Source organism: Hyla sarda, chromosome 2 (assembly GCF_029499605.1).
Source record: "Hyla sarda isolate aHylSar1 chromosome 2, aHylSar1.hap1, whole genome shotgun sequence".
In the NCBI taxonomy this organism is placed as follows: domain Eukaryota; kingdom Metazoa; phylum Chordata; class Amphibia; order Anura; family Hylidae; genus Hyla; species Hyla sarda.
The window spans coordinates 104,310,809-104,330,079 of NC_079190.1; the positions used below are offsets into that span (position 1 = coordinate 104,310,809).

Genomic DNA, 19,271 nt, shown 5'->3' on the forward strand with positions numbered 1-19,271 from the left:
ATACTACAGAGAAAGTCCCTTCTCTTTTTTGATTTTTTTTTTCTGTCCACAATGCTCTCTGCTGACACCTCTGTCCGTATCAGGAACTGTCCAGAACAGGAGCAAATCCCCATATCAAACCTGTGCTGCTCTGGACAGTTCCTGTTACGGACAGAGGTGTCAGCAGAGAGCACTGTGGACAGAAAAATAAAAAAAACTCCAAAAATAAAAGAACTTTCTCTGTAATATACAGCCGCTAATAAGTACTGGAAGGATAAAATATTTTTTAATAGAAGTAATTTACATATCTGTTTAACTTTCTGGCACCAGTTGATTAAAAAAAAATGTTTTCCACTGGAGTACCCTTTTAAGTCATGGATATGACAAATTATGTGGTGTGCAAAGTGCTGTATTACTGGGCAGTCAGTATTTTGGTTGATGCATTATTTATGTTGTGTTTGTTATCTATGCACCAGTGGATCATTTGCATCCAAAAAGTTGGTTAAATTAGGCAATATAAGTGTTGATATTGTGCAAGTGTTCTATATGGAGCCCACACTGTATCATGATCCTGCTTCCCGTCATCCTACCAGCCTCTATATTTTCCTCAGATGGGGGCACTTACATATCTCACACAGTTTGCGTTGACAGTAGGACACTTTGATGTTTAGCTTTGTAACGTCACACCTCTTTATGGAAAGAGCGCTGCGCATGGTCCCAACTGTCCCCTTTGATAAGAATGCAGTTAATGGTACTTTAGAAATCATCCACCTTATCCTGCAGGGATATATGGGATCCTTTCATCTAACACATGGAACATGTGAAGCCCTGAAGACACATTCCTTCTTTCTTGACTGTTGTAAAAGTTACTTACAGCCAATGCTGGACATTCCATCCCTCAAGTGAAGGCACTTTTTGTAATGTCAGGGACCAGAGGACATTACGACCACGAAGGGTTCTTCAGGACATTATAGGAATGCATCTAAATATGTCTATTATGGGAGTCCCACCACTGATTCACCCATCTAGAGCATAGTGCCAGGCCATCTAAACCTCAGGGGATGATTGAGTTAAGGCCTCGCATATGCATTTGATTATCCCAGAATCCCCCAGGTTTTTCCGTGTCTCCTTTGTTATTTCCCTGGCGCTGACGCGACTCTGATGAATACAAGATGTTTCACGGGAAATGAAAGAAGAAGAAGAAAAAAAAAAAAAAGATAAAATAAATTCCTTTCCAGTGCGTTTATTCCCAAAATCAAACCATAATTGAGATCAGAGGCACGGGCAGGCACAGACTTTCAGGATCCAGCCTCACCCAAAATCATTAAGTGTTTTATTCATAAGCACTTGAGAACCTGAGTCTGTTCATCCTCCGGTAATGCACTGAGACGCTCTCAAGTTAGGTTACCGGGTGACTTGGAGAAAATACATTTTTACAGATACAAGGTTTTCGAAACAGTGTAAAACTGGATGTGAAAATTGCCAAAGAAGAACATTGACGTTTTTATCATTGCCACGCTATAAATGCTGCGGTTATGGCCTCTTCTCTTATAGACATGGTCCAGAGAACACATTACACCTGTTCACACCCGGATTTCCCCATGAACCATAGTGATCCAACAGGGCCAGGTTATTAGCTTTTGGAACGCCAATGGTTTGGGCCCACGAAACTCCATGGGGGAGATTTATCAAGACCTGTCCAGACGAAAAGTTGTCCAGTTGCCCATAGCAACCAATCAGATCGCTTCTTTCATTTTTTAGAGGCCTTGTTATAAAATGAAAGAGACAATCTGATTGGTTGCTATGGGCCACTGGGCAACTTTTCCTCTGGACAGGTCTTGATAAATCTCCCCCCCCATATTATTACATAATTTATAGTATGCCATAGAAGGTACAAGCAAGTAGAACCAGCTCCACCCCAGGCTTCTGCGCGCGGACAGGACCAGGACTAGTCCAAACATATGCAAGAAAGGAAGAATGTCCAGCGCACACACGTGTAAAACCGAGCTGCTTTATTGCATGGTTGCCATAGGATACATCGGACACTCAGGTAACGTGACGCGTTTCGGCCCGCAGGGCCGAAACGCGTCACGCTACCTGAGTGTCCGATGTATCCTATGGCAACCATGCAATAAAGCAGCTCGGTTTTACACGTGTGTGCGCTGGACATTCTTCCTTTCTTGCATAGTATGCCATAGTATTCTCTTCCACTTGATATAAGGGACCCCACATGCTTCCTGGTAAACAAATGGATTTAAAGTGGTACTCCGGGGAAAAATTTTTTTTTTTTTTTTTTTCTTTAAATTAACTGGTGCCAGAAAGTTAAACAGATTTGTAAATTACTTTTATAAAAAAAAATCTTAATCCTTCTAGTACTTATTAGCTGCTGAATACTACAGAGGAAATTCTTTTCTTTTCGGAACACAGAGCTCTCTGCTGACATCACGAGCACAGTGTTCTCTGCTGACATCTCTGTCCATTTTAAGAACTGTCCAGAGTAGGAGAAAATCCTCATAGCAAACATATGCTGCTCTGGACAGTTCCTAAAATGGACAGAGATGTCAGCAGAGATCACTGTGCTTGTGATGTCAGCAGAGAGCTCTGTGTTTCAAAACGAAAATAATTTCTTCTGTAGTATTCAGCAGCTAATAAGTAGTGGAAGGATTAAGATTTTTTTTTAATAGAAGTAATTTACAAATCTGTTTAACTTTCTGGCACCAGTTGATTTAAAAAAAAGGTTTTCCACCGGAGTACCCCTTTAATTACGGTACTTCAGTGCACGCTAAGCATCCCCCATTTTGCCGAAGGCCATACACTTTCCATAGCTGTCAGCTGACCGTTAGCTGACAGCTAGATCTCCCATTAACCCCATTCACATGAATGTTCAGCATGACCGATCTAAAGTGTTCTAAATGGAGGAAGGGAAAAAGAGGTGGCAAGCCACTGCCAAGAACAAAAAGATCTGGCTGTGAAAATCCCAAATGCCCGACCATTCTCTTTCCTGACGTCAGTTGTCAGAGAAGAGTCAGGAGGCTCCTATTCAAATTCATAGACGACTTTTTAAAGGGTGTCCTATTATTGTGGTGGTCGTTTGAGTTTCTGTATAGTGGCTACTGCTGTATTCAGTTCATCTCTGTACATGACATTGTGCACCAGCTTACAGATACCTGAACTTTGTTCACACAGGTGGATAGTGATACCATCTGGAACGATCACCATTCCTCCAATGCCGCTCGCTGGGCTGCGGGTAGCATTATAGAACTTGCATTTAAAGTTGTTACCGGAGAACTGAAGGTATGTGATCTGGTGTTTATAGAATAAAGTGGTGTTATAGTGTATGTTTAAAGGCTATGGACACATGTGATTGCATGTTTTAAAGGGGTACTCCACTGGCCAGTGTTCCGAACTAAATGTTCCGAGTGCTGTTTTCGCGCTGCGGGTGTCGGCCACTCCCTCGTGACCTCACAGCCACGCCTCCTCAATGCAAGTCTATGGGAGGGGGAGTGATGGCCGTCACACCGCCTCCCATAGACTTGCATTGAGGGGGCATGGCCATGACATCACGAGGGCGTGACCGACCCCTGCAGTACGAAAACAACGTTCGGAACATTTAGTTCCAAACTCTCGCCAGTGGAGTACCCCTTAAAATATTGCATTGTAGTTTTTTGGTTTAAAAAATATTTCCCAGTAGGTCTTTATTAAAAAATTTACTACATTTTTCTTCTACAGCCTGCATGTTTTCACATACAGTTAAAGGGGTACTCCGGTGAAAAACTTTTTTTTTTTTAAATCAACTGGTGCCAGAAAGTTAAACAGATATGTAAATGACTTCTATTAAAAAATCTTAATTGCTTCCTGTACTTATTAGCTGCTGAATACTACAGCGGAAATTCTTTTCTTTTTGAAACACAGAACTGTCTGCTGACATCACGAGCACAGTGCTCTCTGCTGACATCTCTGTCCATTTTATGAACTGTCCAGAACAGCATATGTTTGCTATTGGGATTTCCTTTTACCCTGCACAGTTCCTAAAAATGGACAGAGATATCAGCAGAGAGCACTGTGCTCCTGATGTCAGCAGAGAGCTCTGTGTTTCAAAAGTAAAATAATTTCCACTGTAGTATTCAACAGCTAATAAGTACAGGAAGGATTAAGATTTTTTAATAGAAGTAATTTACAAATCTGTTTAACTTTCTGGCACCAGTTGATTTAAAAAGAAAAAGTTTTTCACCGGAGTACCCCTTTAAGGGTGCGTTCACACGGCCGTCTGTCCCAGTTATTTTTTTCTCTGTTTAGGTTCTGTTGTTGCTGCTTGTAAACTGATTTTTTTTACAATCCTTTTACATCCGTTTGCGCCCGTTTTTTTTTTTTGTTTTTTTACGGGAGAAAAGACGTTGCATGCTGTATTTTTTCTCCCATCAAAAAAAACATAAGAAAAAAAAGGATACAGTAAATTTAACATTGAAGTCTATGGAAAACGGATGAGCCTTTAATGTCATCCGTTTGCATCCCTTATTGTCCGTTTATTTTTTATTTTTAAAGGGGTATTCCAGGAAAAAACGCGTCACGCTACCTGAGTGTCCGATGTATCCTATGGCAACCATGCAATAAAGCAGCTCGGTTTTACACGTGTGTGCGCTGGACATTCTTCCTTTCTTGCATAGTATGCCATAGTATTCTCTTCCACTTGATATAAGGGACCCCACATGCTTCCTGGTAAACAAATGGATTTAAAGTGGTACTCCGGGGAAAAGTTTTTTTTCTTTTTCTTTAAATTAACTGGTGCCAGAAAGTTAAACAGATTTGTAAATTACTTCTATTAAAAAATCTTAATCCTTTCAGTACTTATGAGCTTCTGAAGTTAAGGTTGTTCTTTTCTGTCTAAGTAATCTCTGATGACACGTGTCTCGGGAAACACCCAGTTTAGAAGCAAATTCCCATAGCAAACCTCTTCTAAACTGGGCGGTTCCCGAGACATGTGTCATCAGAGATTACTCAGACAGAAAAGAACAACCTAAACTTCAGAAGCTCATAAGTACTGAAAGGATTAAGATTTTTTTTAAAAGAAGTCATTTACAAATCTGTTTAACTCTCTGGAGCCAGTTGATATATAAATAAAGTTTTTTCCTGGAATACCCCTTTAAGTTTGTTTTTATTTTTGACAGGAGAAGAACCCTTCCCGGGTCTAGATGGCCGTGTGAACACAGCCTTACTTTTTATTACTCCCCTGTGTGAACCTTTATTTTCAATGTTTTTTTATATAGGACACTTTATGAAATGACATTTTTTTGCATGACATTACATGTGACTGGAGAGTGAAGTGGATGGAATGTTTATGGTGTTCATGTTCTTTTTCTGTTTTGTTGATGCTGTATTGTAACAAAAAAAAATTAAAATAAGAGAAAAAAAAGTTTAAGTAAAAAGGATCTGACCAAAAAATGGAATCCTCCAGACTACTCATCCCACCTTCTTTTCTTGGTTACAGAATGGATTTGCCTTGGTGAGGCCCCCAGGACATCATGCGGATCCTTCCACCGCCATGTATGAACATGCTTTATTTAAACTTCTGGTAACACTGCTGAGAGACACTATGAAAGTATTCACGACTATGTCTGGGGGCGTTATAGGATGTTTCTCTTATGTCGTCTTCATAAGTGAATGTCTGGGTTTCTTCATATGCTTACTATATGTCCTGACATTAGGTTTATTATCTCTTCAGGGGGTTCTGTTTCTTCAATTCTGTAGCCATCGCAGCTAAGCAACTGCAGCACAGACAAGATGTAAGGAAGATTCTTATTGTGGACTGGGTGAGTATTACATTGCTATAGGCTTTCGGTTTTCATGATTTTTATCAATAAAGTAAATGTGGTGATTTACTGCTCCTTCATGGCTCTGTTAGACTAGACAGCACCAAAGATGTTTTTTCCTAGGTAAATGCTTTTCCATCTTTTTAAATGCTTGCTCCCATATAGCTGGCAATGTGGCATAGTTCCCCTCTGCCATGGTAGAAAACCGCAGTCAAACCCATTAGTGAGGTTGTTCCTAGCATCAGGTGTACCGCCAAACGCCAGATAGCAAAATGTCTCTTGCAACTCTTTCCTATCTGGCATTTATTTTTGGACCCAGCCTCTAGCTACAAAACTACAACTGCCAGAATGCTCTGACAACCTTTGTAGAGGTCCTTGTGTATGCTTCATGTTTACCCGTTTTATCTGATGTGGAAGGCATTGGGTTTCAGCAACATTGATCTATATTTCATCAATAAAATGATTTCCTAATGCTGCCTACATTTTCCATGAAGCCTCTGGCTTTGCAGACAGAGGGAGTGGAGTCCAATCACTGCAGTTTATCCAATAAACCTGCAAGTTCCACCAGATGACCTGATTAGACCTACATTATGTCCAGTTTTTATGTGTTTTCTTATTCATAGTATGTTTTAGAGGAATATTGCCATGAGGTGAAAGTGACTTGACCTATAATCAGAATTGAGGTGTCTTATGAAGATATGAAATCTTTAGACTGTGTTCACAAACTGAATTCTACTGCATTTTTAACAAATTTGTTTACTGCATTTTGACTTTGTTTTTACTGTGATTTTCCAAATTCTGTGTAAAAAATAACACATTTTTACAGTCGTTTGCACAATTGCTATAAGTAGCACAATTTTTGCTGCAGTTTCAGGAACATTGTGTCAAAAATGCAACATGTGAAGGCAGCCTCAGGGAAAGTGTAAAACTACTATATATCCTGATCCCATAATTACAGCAGCAGCATACAGAGAGCTGGGAGGGGAGGAGTGGGAAATGGTCTGGAGCTGACAGGAGGGATCTCATTCACAGGAAGTCAGCTGACGCAGGACCAAACACTTGCTTGGAAACATTTTGTAATTTTCTGTGGGTCAGGTGGGTGATCACATGGCCCAGTTACAGTAATACAACACATACATTATATGCAGCTGTGCTGGAATAAAACAGATGGAGCAGTAGGAGAGGGCAAGATATCAAGCTAGGGGCAAAAAAAAGTCTTGAAGGATTCTTTAAGGAAAAAAAATACACGCTGTGTTTGTTTTTCCCAGATCTTATGGGAAATAGTGACTTTCACTAAGCTCAGTTACAGAAATGTATAATTTACTAAACTCTGAGTCTGGTTTGGCAAAGGCATTGGAATTACGGTGGCGCTGTGTTACTGGTGGCGTGTCACTTACGAGGTGATTTGTGGTTGCTTACACTTGTGGTAATATTTCATTATCCTCTTAGGCTGTAGTCAGTAGGGGATACGGCTCTATGTCTCATGACCCAAACCTGTTTTTTTAGTCTGGAGTTGAGGCTTTTTTCGGAAGCTGTGGTCATTTGTGTGTTAAAGTTTTTGTTGTTTTTTTTTTACCAAGACGTAGGGTCCAGTGGTTGGTTTGGTTTTAAATTGTGGATATACATGTGTGAATGGTGAAGAGCTTTTTTATGTTATATTATATCATTTTTTGGTGGTTTCTTCTGGGTTTGTTGATGTAAATGATAAAAAAACACTGATATTAAAACTATGTTATTATTACAATAGTCTTTGGTACACCAATGGGTAAAACGGCATGCTTATACATACAGTAAGGATCTGTTCACCATTTATTTCTTCTTTATATTGGAGATATTGGCTATTATTTCTAAGTATTCCTACACACTTAAACCTCTGACACATGCCACAGTGTAGACACACTGGGCCTCATTTACTAAGAGTGTCGGGTTTTTACTAGTGGGACAAGTTGTTTCAGATTTGCAGGATTCCTCTCTATTTACTATTGGGAAAAATCGGGAACATTTTCTGTCCAGCTTTTTCTAGGTGGATATTTCCAGCCATTTATCCACAGGATTTTCTTTGAATTCAATAGTAAATCGGTCAGGTTGTGAAACCACACCCCTTTTCAGACTGACCACGCCCATTCACGGCAGACCACACCCCATTTTGGCTTTTCACAGTGCAATGTCGGTGTTTGTCGGATTTTCCAGGCGCAGACTGGCGCAGACATGTCTGACACTCTGCGCCATAATAACCAGACAAAAACTGGTCGGTTTCAGCTAAGTAAATGAGGCCCATTGTTGTGTATTTTATCCATGGACTCCCATAGTAGAAAAACTTTACACTGTGGGGTATACTTATTTTTACTGGATGGGAATTGACGTCATGCACACGGCAGAGATGTGCACACTGAGTCTATGCAGAGACATATTGAGCCCCTGAAACTCCATACGTTAGGAACGAAGGCAATCTGTAGTTATTGTATGGTGCCTCCATAGAGTTATATATGGAAGCTATGGGCACCATATTATGACTCCTTACAACTTGTAGGTTATAAAGGGCCATGATATGCATGAAGAGACATAGTGTGCTTTTACTTGCTCTTCTTGTTTTAAGACAACAGTACTGCACATGTTAACTATATGTCAAGTAAAAAAAAGTGGTAGAGTTAAATTAACCCTAACTTATTCAAGGGTGGGTTTTTTGCTCTAAAGTCCCATGCAAGCCTTTTAGTACATCTCATTATTGTGCTACTCTCAGGCTGCCGAAATTGCCCAGGTATTTAAAAAATCCTAGTAACTGTCCGTCAGGCAGTGTCAGTGCAGGATATGATGATGGGATATGAGGTTGGGATGTGAAGACAGGATATGAGGTTGGGATATGAGAACAAGATATGAGGTCAGGATGTGAGGACAGGATGTGAGTACAAGATATGAGGTCGGGATATGGGGACAGGATATATGCTCAGGATATAAGGATGGGATATGAGTAGGGGATATGAGGACGGGATGTGAGGACAAGATATGAAGTCGGGATAGGGGGGCGGAATATATGGTCAAGATATGAGGTTGGGATATGAGGACAGGATATAATGTTGAGATATAAGGATTGGATATAAGGACGGGATATGAGGTCGGGATCAGAGGATGAGATAAGAGAAAGACCAGGCCACGCCAGGTACACTGCTAGTTCCCAATAAAAATAAAATTTAATATGCAATATAACATAGAACATTCAAATATTTTTAAAAAAAAAAACTGTTGTTTTAGTGGTCACATGGTATCTATGTAAGATTTTGGTCACGAGCAGTGTATTTTCTTCAAAAAATCTGCAGCATTTTCAGTATCTGACATATAAAAATTCTCAGCCACATGCTGTAAAATCCATGTAGAAACTGACATGCAGTGAAGATGTCTGCAGATTTATTGTGGATTTCCTCTATGGTCTCCAAAGGCCGCAATATATTTGCAGTGTTAGCGGGTTTTGTGCCGAAAATGCTGAGCAGCAGAACCTGCAACTGCTCAGTCCGCAACAGAAAATCCGAAACATAATCCAACAGAAAATCAACACCTTTTAGTGTACATTTCCCAATGCAGATATTACTGTGGAAATGCTGCTGGAAATACATGCCATTTTCTCTTTGTGTGGCCATATTCTAACACGGTACATGTTTCTTAAACGCCAAGGCCCAACTTTTTGAATCAAAGTCATAACATGAAAGGGTTTCTATGGGCTAAACCAATGTTGTCAACCAGTGTGCCTCCAGCTGTTGCAATACTGCAAATCCCAGCATGCCCGGACAGCCAACGGCTGTCCGGGTATGCAGGAAGTTGCAGATTTGCAATAGCCGGAGGCACACTGGTTGGGGACCAATGGGCTAAACTAATAATCTGGGCATGTGTATTCAAAAATATCGCTGGTTCTTTTAATAATTTCACTTTCATAACTATGGCCATTCCCACCATCTATAGACCACAAACGTATTCACAACGTCAATTAGCCCATCTGGTTTATTTTGGTTCCTATTTGACATTACTATCTGCAATTAAATGACAATATGTATTAGCCTTATTTATGCATAGTATATTTTGGTTCCTATTTGCCACACCGATCCACGCTTTGAGGAGCTGCCGTAGCATTTTATTGACTGCAGTGCTTTTTGACTCACACAGTGTTCATTTTCTTTTGTTGACTAGGACGTTCACCACGGCAACGGCACCCAACGAGTATTTTACCGAGATCCCAATGTTTTGTACATCTCCCTCCATCGACACGATGATGGTAACTTCTTTCCTGGGAGTGGAGCCGCCGATGAGGTGAGGAGAGTCTCCGTCTTGACACGAGCCTGTCAGTGGTTTCGGATCCATAGCATTACTCCCGTTTCCTGCTGGTTAACCACTCGTCACAAGGCAGACAGACGGAGGCTTTGGCTTCTACAGTCTTTTTAGCCCTTCGTAGTAAGACTCCCTTACATTTTAGGCAAAGCCTTGCAGTTTTTTACTATAATCGTAGACAGATGACATAGTTACAACGCTGGGATTGACATGGCTGCTCACGTGCTGCCTCTACTACACAAGGGACTCTTGGGGATGAAGGGCTGAGAGGATTTTGCATTGTAAACAGTTTATCATCATCACTTTGATATTTTGAGGAACAAAGGATTTTTGCAAGAAACGGGGAGGGAAGATGCAGAACAGATGGGAAATATACGTTCCTGCCCAAAATAACTCCTTTGAAAACAATGTTATAAAAGTGATAGACAGAATGCTCGCTTTTCATCATTTCAAGCTATGCAAGAAAAAAAATGTTTATCTCCTGAACTGTTAACCTTTTAGCTGCACAAGGAGTGCGGAGCTTCACATTGCCAGTCAGAATCATTTTATCTTGAGAAACTCCCGTCCACTCCTGTGTTATTTTTGGGTGGTTGTCTTATCAACCTAGATGTTATTTAGACGTATTCCTGACAACGCGGATGATGAAGGGCGTTTTGTGCAAAATAACCAAACTTTTTCACACTTACTCCATCGTCTGCCAGTTTAGATATTAGATATTGTTAGATGACGGGAACACACGCTAACGGGATGTATTGTTTATTTATTTATTTGTTTTTTCCCACAATATAAAATAAAAAAACACTGGTGGGCTATGTTCATACATAGTATTTTGGTCAGGATTTTGTTCAGTGTTTTAAACGTAAACAGGAGGGGAACCGACACAGAGAAAAACTACAATGGAAAGACTTGCACCTTTTTTGTTTTGGTTTCACTTCTGGTTTTAGCTAAAAATTCTTAGCAAAATCCTGACCAAAATACTGTGTGAACATAGCCTAAGGCTGGGTTCATATATTGTAAAATCAAAAGGCAAAATGGCAGTAAAATATGTATAAACAGTAGTTATTTATTAGGCTGTGCCAGGCAAACGAATGGGCAAAAGGCTGCCAGATTTTTGCATAAGCACCAGCTGCACGCAAAAATGATGTGACTTTTTCCTGTTTCATGCCATGGGTGGCGATTGTGGGGTATGGGCATGTTTTGTGCAGAGCTGGCAATTGCCTTTCGATACATCCTACACTGGCAGGGGATTGGTTTAGACTGCGTGTGGAACATCGGCCATGATAAATCCCTCTATTATAAAAAAAATAAATAAATGGCAATCACTTCAATATCACTGCCAAATTGTTAAACAATACTAACTGCCAACTTTAATAGAACATATTATTAGATAAAACATATGTCTGTTTTTATACCTATTTTACTGCCATTTTTTGTTTTTTTATTTTGCAATGTGTGAACTTAGCCTTATAATGACAGCATTTAGCATCTTCCCTGCTTTGACATATTATAATTCAGTCATATTCATGGGTGAAAATTATCACCACAAGGTGTAGCAGTTGAATCGACATGACAAGTGTGGGTTCATGCTAAAGCTCCAGATGTTTTAGAAAACAGGGTTAACTGTGGTAGATCAGTGGTCTCCAACGTGGGGCTCACAACTCCCAGCATGCTCTGCAACAGGATGCCAGGGCATGATGGGAGTTGTGTTTTACAATGGCCAGAGATTTAGTTGTCTGATAACATGTTGGTAAATATTAGCCCCATAATGTATACAATATGATAGCTTTCTTAGTCTAGTATTTCCATATGCTACACATAACAAAAAGTGAATATGTCTATCGAGGTGGGATTCTTATCTCAAGTAATTTGGTTCAAAAGAATGTTATCTATGGGAGTCCAAGAGTAAAGATGCCTTTGGAAGGTTTGACCGATTGTCTAAGTTCTATGGCAGCCTACCAAATTTTGATTGACGGATGATGTTGTTTAATAAAAGTGCCGGGCATGTTGCATTTTCACCGCTGGACCCTATTGTTCTGGTGCAGAGATATGCCATTCTGGAGAGACAATTGTCGGCCATGAATGTCTAGCCAACATGGTGGTTGAGTTTGCAGAAGTTGCAAGAATGTGCAGCAATATTCTTTTGACTCACAGTAGTTTTACAGTATGTTGTATGAGAACATGTTAAAGCTCCCTAGTAGCACCTGCAAAAATTGTCTGCTATAGATATCTTAAAACACCAGATCTATTTACCTTAAACATTCCCGCAAGCCCACAGATGAATGAGGATCCTCATCGTATAACGTATACCCTACCTTGGATGAACTTGATAGATATGTTCTTTTGCTTAACTGTGCTAATTATGTAAATATGTATGTTATCATCAATTTATGTGCGATCTTAATCACAGGTTGGTGCCAGTAGTGGAGAGGGCTTCAATGTGAATGTTGCCTGGGCAGGAGGTTTGGATCCCCCTATGGGCGATGCAGAGTATCTTGCAGCCTTCAGGTGAGTCTCCATATGTATTCCTCTACCCTTCCCCTGTCGTTGCCTTTCCTTCTTTTTCTAGGTTTCCCACCTCATCTACTCTGCTCCCACTTTTCACTCCTTTTCGTTTCTGTCTTTTCTGACCTTGTAGTGCATTTTAGTGCTGGTGGAAAGTGCCGGATGAGGAGAGCTGGGGACTGAAGCCCTCTGGGTGTCCACAGTACAGGTATTATTTGGGCAATATCAGTGCTGCCCTCTCCCAGTTAGACATCTGTATCCTTACCTATACACTTAACAGGGACAAACAACATGAGTTGCTGTGGAATGACTGACCCGATGCACTCTGCACTATTAATCCGACAGGTGTGCCATACACATAACCATTCTCTTGGATAGCTGAAATAGAGTGAACTAAGTATATCATGCCATATGGCTGTCATTCAGTTGTGTTGTCTGCATGGGCATACTAATAAAGTTTTACACTGCTTGGAGTGCTCTGAAATTAACTTGTGCTCAGAGAGTGGCATGCAGCCCTTTACCAAGCAATATTGAGCAACACCAGTCCTCACTACCAGCACCGGTCCACCCTGTTGTCTCTCTGCTTTCTGACATGCTAAGAATATTATGGTTTCCTTCTCAGTTCACTTTTTCCTTGTGTGTTGTGTTGTGAAGTGGGCATCATACCCTAAGAAAGTACCCTCTTAAAATAAAGGGGTATCCCAGGCATACTTTTTTACTCAAACTGGCATGAATAATGGAGAGATGTAACAGCACACTGGGCAGTCATTTTGCCAAGACAACTGTCTGATGTCCAAAGAGTATTGTGCACGGTGCCTGTTCTAAATAATGGGACCAGTGCATGATGGTATTGGATAGTTGCCTTGGCAGCCTGACTGCTAGTAAGTAGTTGTATCTCTTGTTGTCCAATGCCAGACTGGGTGAGGAAATATGAATAGAGAACCCTTCAAACTGGATTTTAAAGAAATCGATGCTGCCCTGCAGCTTTTACCAAGTTCATTGTTTCATAACTTTTTTTCTTGTGCTTATGTGCCTTTGGCCACTTTGACATGACAGCACTTTGGACAGCATTATATATAGTAATCTAGAGTGGAACCTACAAAGAAACAGTATCATGATTTTGCTCTGTGTTTTGGACCCACTCCTAGTTTTTCCTAATGCAAAATACTGACCGAAATACTACCGTATAAAATTGGCCTTTATCCTGAAGCACAGGGGTGTTTTTTTTTTTTGTTTGTTTGTTTTTTTTTTTTTTGGGGTCATCATTTATAAATCTGAGAATGAAATTAAATAAAATTTTATTTTAACTCAAAAACCTATTTAGCACCAAACTAAATTTTAATCTGTGCCATATAATACAGTAGTAATGTAACAAAAATACAACCTGCTAACTGGCCTTTATTGATAGATCTCTTACTATTTGGGTATAGAGTAAGATCCATCAATCAAAGCTGATGTTGTGAAGAGAAGCCATGGGGGCCACCCGATGACTGGTGGTTCAGGCAGCATGGAAGTGATGACAGCTTTCCTATTAAGAAACACTATTTAAAGGGGTATTCCAGGAAAAAACTTTTTTTTTTATATCAACTGACACCAGAAAGGTAAACAGATTTGTAAATTATTTCTGTTAAAAAATCTTAATCCTTCCACTAGTTATCAGCTGCTGAAGTTGAGTTGTTCTTTTCTTTCTGACAACAGTGCTCTCTGCTGACGCCGCTGCTTGTCTCAGGAACCGTCCAAAGCATTAGAGGTTTGCTATGGGGATTTGCTCCTACTCTGGACAATTCCTGAGACAAGCAGAGGTGACAGCAGAGAGCGCTGTTGTCAGACACAAAAAAAGAAAAACTCAACTTCAGCAGCTGATAACTACTGGAAGGATTAAGATTTTTTTTTTTTTAGAGAAGTAATTTACAAATCTGTTTAACTTTCTGTAGCCAGTTGATATATATATATATATATATATATATATATATATATATATTTATTTAAAAAAAATTTTTTTCCTGGAATACCCCTTTAATCTATCAGCATCATGTTATAGAGCAGGAAGAGCTGAGCAGATACATATATATCTTTGTGGGAAAAATTCTGTGTAACTTGTACACTGTACACTGGACTCCTAAGAATAGAAAGTGCAAGGATTTAAATAAATAAGTTACAAGTTATACAGAATTTTTTCCCACAAAGATATATATCAGTCTGCTCAGCTCTTCTGCTCTATAACATGATGCCAATAGTTGTGATAGCTTTTTTATGGTGACAGGTTCTCTTTAAAGGGGATATTAATGCATAAAAACGTATCCCCTATCCTAAGGATAGGGGATAAGTTTTAGATCGCGGGGGGTCTGACTGCTGGGAACCCCAGCGATCTCCTGCACAGGCCTCCTGATCCTCGCAGACACGCCCCCTCCAAATATCTCTATGAGAGCCGTCCCCGGCTATCTCCTGCTCTCCCATAGAGATATATGTAGGGGATTGTCGGCCGCTGCTTCGTGCAGGGGTAATGACGCTTCGTTCCCAGGGAGAGCAGAGGGCCCGTGCAGGAGATTGCGGGGGTTCTGCAGATAGGGGATACGTTTTTATGCATGATACTTCTCCTTTAAGTCTCAAAGGTGCTATGTGACCGAAAATTTGCTGTGTCATAGAATGTTATCTTTTTTCTTTCTTTGTTTTTTTAATATCAAAAGGTCCATTAACATTAAATATTATAAAGACAATCCAAGCTAATAACAGATCTGGTCCAATTGAAAAACCATTTCTGGTGCAAATTACAGTCTACGTGTTGACGTTTGTAGGTCAGAAAGCTGGCACGCACTAGTTAATACATTTCCCATATTTTTACTGTTTTCGCTAAAAGAGCCCTGAAGATGGCTGCTTTCATTTTATATTTTTTATCTTGTATTTAGAATAAATAAATACATGCTAAGTCAACATGTGAGATCCTATTAGGAATCCACAGAGCCCTATTAGTGTAGATCCAAAACTAGAGAAAAACGTAGGGTCCGGCACTGCAGTCCAAATGAGCGGTCGGTTGCAGAGAAAGACACCGGTATTCACACCAGGGAGGCCGTGAGGCAGTGCACTCCAATTTGAAACGCTACAGCAGATAGTTCAGAAGAAAAGAAGGAGGCACTCACCCAAGCCTTAACTTGCAGCAATCTTTATTCCATATTCATGGTAGTGACAAAGTGAGTAGACGCAGAGGAGCCACCTTGCAGCGACAGAACTGTTTCCTGTGCTCCAAGCGCACTTCCTCGGGCTGCCGAGTACCCCTTTAAAGTAACATATAACTCTGCAAAGCTACTGCTTGACAAAACTTCTGCTGCTGTAGGCTTACATCATTGTTCAGTCATATGCAGTGCTGCCTATTCCTTCTCTATGTAGTTACTAATACCCAGTTTTCATATTTAACACATTTATCCTAGTCTTTAAATCCCCAAAGAGGTGCAAAAGCAATGAAGCTGTATATTCGCACAGTATAGAACTGCATAGAGATCAATTCATCTAGCTCTGCACCTTTACTACAGAGACAACTATTAGAATAATTAACAGAATTAGACTAACAAGCCTCAGGCCCATTTGTAACCCTGTTAAACAAAAGTAATATACCGTACTTCTTAAAAGAGGACATCATAAACTCTAGATGTCGAGAGTCATATCTCCCTTCTGCTCCACTGCTTTTGGAATTTGTTTCTTTCTATCCCCATCTACTGTTTCTTAGGAATTTATGTTATTTTTGGTGCCCAATATGCTCATGAGGGAATGGACTGTCAACATGATGGTCGACACTTAGTTTTCAGTGGGGATAACATTCCCATTTGCACCCTCATGAGAACTAAGCAGTAGTGAAGTCTATGGACATCTTTGAGTATATGTCAAGGGGTTGTCACTACTGTCCACTTCTCAACAGGGTGTGAATTTGAGCATTCTACCTATTGACAACCATTGATGTCCTGTGCCCTCCTTAGCATATTGGCATTAAATGGTGCCAAAGGGGGATAAAAGAAAGGAAAAAACAGCAAAGGAACAGTAGGGATGTATGACTATTGATGTCTGGAGAATTTTGAAGACCGATCCTTATTAAGTAAAGTGCTTTAGTGGTGATGACATTACATGGAAATTAAAGAGAGCTGGAAAATGAAACTGTAGAGTGATCAACATGGAAGTAGTGTAATTGGATATAGGAAGTGATAGAAAACTTCACTGTTTGATGGTATTTCTATGTTACATTGCTGAAAACACAGCTGCAGGCAATGCTTCACTAAACCAAACCAGTCCATGTTATGTGTTTGCATGTTGCCAACCTCTTATAGTGAAGGGGACTGAATATAGGATCCCAAGCCCTGCCTGCAGAAGAAATCATGTATACCATCAGACGCATCAGCCTCTATGGCAAATGGTGGCTATCCCTTATATTGTCTTGGAATATGTGAATTTCTTAGTTACTATCATTGCTGAACTGAACTGAGAAGACATTTTACAAACCTGACCTGATGGAAAAGGTAACTGAGGTCACCAACAAAAACTTTTTATATAATGTAGATAATACCATTATATGTATATTTGTAATATACATTGGTAAAAAAATGTGTATTTGTTTGCCCCTGCAGCTATTGCCTGTGTGTCTCTATGAGGAGTCCAAATACAGGAAGTGAGGGTGGATAAGCAGGGATCTGTGCACTAAGAAAAATCAGGACAGTGTGCACTGAGGCTCTATAACATGCTCCTGGCTTATACATCAGGATTTGGACTATATTTGGACTCCTCATAGAGACACACAGGCAATAGCTGCAGGGACAGATTTTTTCACCTAAAAATATACACAATTTCTAACCAATGTATATCACAAATATACATATAATGGTATTATCTACATTATATAAAAAGTTTTTGTTGACGACAGGTAAACTTTAACTTCCCAATTAACATCAGTTTTATTTTTTTTTTGCTTGTTTTTTTTTTATTTTAAAAACTTTTCCCATATAATATTAAGATAACATTTTATTTAATCTTCTTACTCTGCTTGAGGGGGTAAATAGATAAAAAATAGTTAGACCTATTCTGCTTGGTTTTGCTGAGCCACTCCGGATTCTTCATACATTGAACTGGTTGATGTCATCTCCATCGCCATTGGATAGCTATGGTTTCTTTCTAATGCAGGAATAGTCAAACAGATTCTGGAAGCTACTTTATGTCTATGTTTCACTCTATTACTAATCACTTTCATAGTCTGTGTGTGGTTTGTATTAGCTTCAATAGACCACTGTGCAACTGCATAGAACTACGTTTTACTACGGGCTACTATATTAGTGCCACCACAGTCTGAAGGGAACGGGTTAAAGTGTAATTTTTCACTGTGACTTCAGCAGTGCCTTAATTCTCATCCACATTACGAGTTTGTTTCATCCTGCCCACCAACCCCCTTTCCTCTTTTCTACATCTGGATCAGCTTTACTTGAAAGGCATTCTATAAATAGGTTTTCTCCACAAAGAAAGCATGATTACGCTCACGGCTTCGCTTCCAATCCTTATTTCCTCATTGGCAGTTTTTATGGAGTGTTGCTTCTTGTGAGATTATCAGCTCTTTGGGATAGCTAATTAGGCAACGAGAAGGTTACTCCAAGTGTTATTGTGGTCAGTCATGGCATCAGATCCTTGTTTTCATCTTTTCAGACCTGATATGTAGTCTTCATCTCACATGCACCTGTGTTCCACAAACAGTGGAGGCCGCCATTATGTGAACCTAACCAATAGGCATGAACATCCAGGGAAACATAGACACTTATCAGATCCCTTATTGCCTTAGATAAAAGAAAGTTGGATTCTTACTAATGGCTTTGGACGACTGCTCTTCTTCATCTAAAATTTTCTAAAATTTTTGGTCCTTAGAATAGTGAATAATAGTCCAAACACATGACTAGTGGCAAGTTGCGTCTGTGATATCCCTGCCATAAACCACACCAACTATCCATTTATTTTCCTAAATAATTTGTTTTGGTTTTGGTTTTTTTGCATTACTAGATGTCCGTGTTTTGTCAGGAAACCCTTTAGGGGCCTCAAAACTATTTTTAAATGTGTATCATCTTAGAAATGTAAAGAATGTGATGAAGCACACATTGGGTTGGAAAAATGTACCAAGCTTCGACTCCAAAGCAAGCAAAGGCTTTTTCAAATTCCTAATACTCTGTACTAAAATGTAAAATAAAAGAGTAAAATACATTACGATTACAGAAACGTACGGTGTGTGAACCTAGCTTAAAATGTGCGATTACCATTTACTTAATGAAGTGATTGCTTTATTTGTGTTATTTGCTTGTACTATTGAGCTTCCCTTTTAATGCACAAAATAATCTGAGCTCATGACAATTGTATATAGACAGAGTCTCTGGATAGAAAGTATGCTCCTGTAATATTCCAGTTCTGGTACTAAATTCTACCTGTCTTTTTCCTAACAGGACCGTGGTGATGCCAATTGCTCATGAGTTTTCACCAGATGTGGTCTTGGTTTCTGCTGGATTTGATGCAGCCGAAGGACATCCAGCTCCTCTTGGAGGATACAAAGTAACAGCTAAGTGTAAGCTCAGATTATACCTTCAAATTATTTTTTATTATCTATATAGTGAATTAAAGGTTAATGTATATGTGCTGAATGTTTTTTCTTTTTTTTAA

General features: G+C 39.7%; 1 protein-coding gene across 9 annotated transcripts in view; it reads left to right on the forward strand.

The window, feature by feature from the left end:
- The window catches only part of HDAC7 (histone deacetylase 7), a 449,830-nt gene that overhangs the window by 422,799 nt on the left and 7,760 nt on the right, over positions 1-19,271 (forward strand). For 8 of the 9 annotated variants that reach the window (XM_056562750.1, XM_056562749.1, XM_056562751.1 and 5 more), the window contains 6 exons: positions 3,166-3,273; positions 5,465-5,520; positions 5,699-5,786; positions 9,963-10,082; positions 12,508-12,605; positions 19,058-19,176. In XM_056562750.1, coding sequence (XP_056418725.1) covers positions 3,166-3,273; positions 5,465-5,520; positions 5,699-5,786; positions 9,963-10,082; positions 12,508-12,605; positions 19,058-19,176 — 589 coding nt within the window. Of the gene's footprint in view, positions 1-3,165; positions 3,274-5,464; positions 5,521-5,698; positions 5,787-9,962; positions 10,083-12,507; positions 12,606-12,735; positions 12,811-19,057; positions 19,177-19,271 lie in introns of those variants that run through there. The other variant, XR_008889666.1, reaches the window with a different exon arrangement.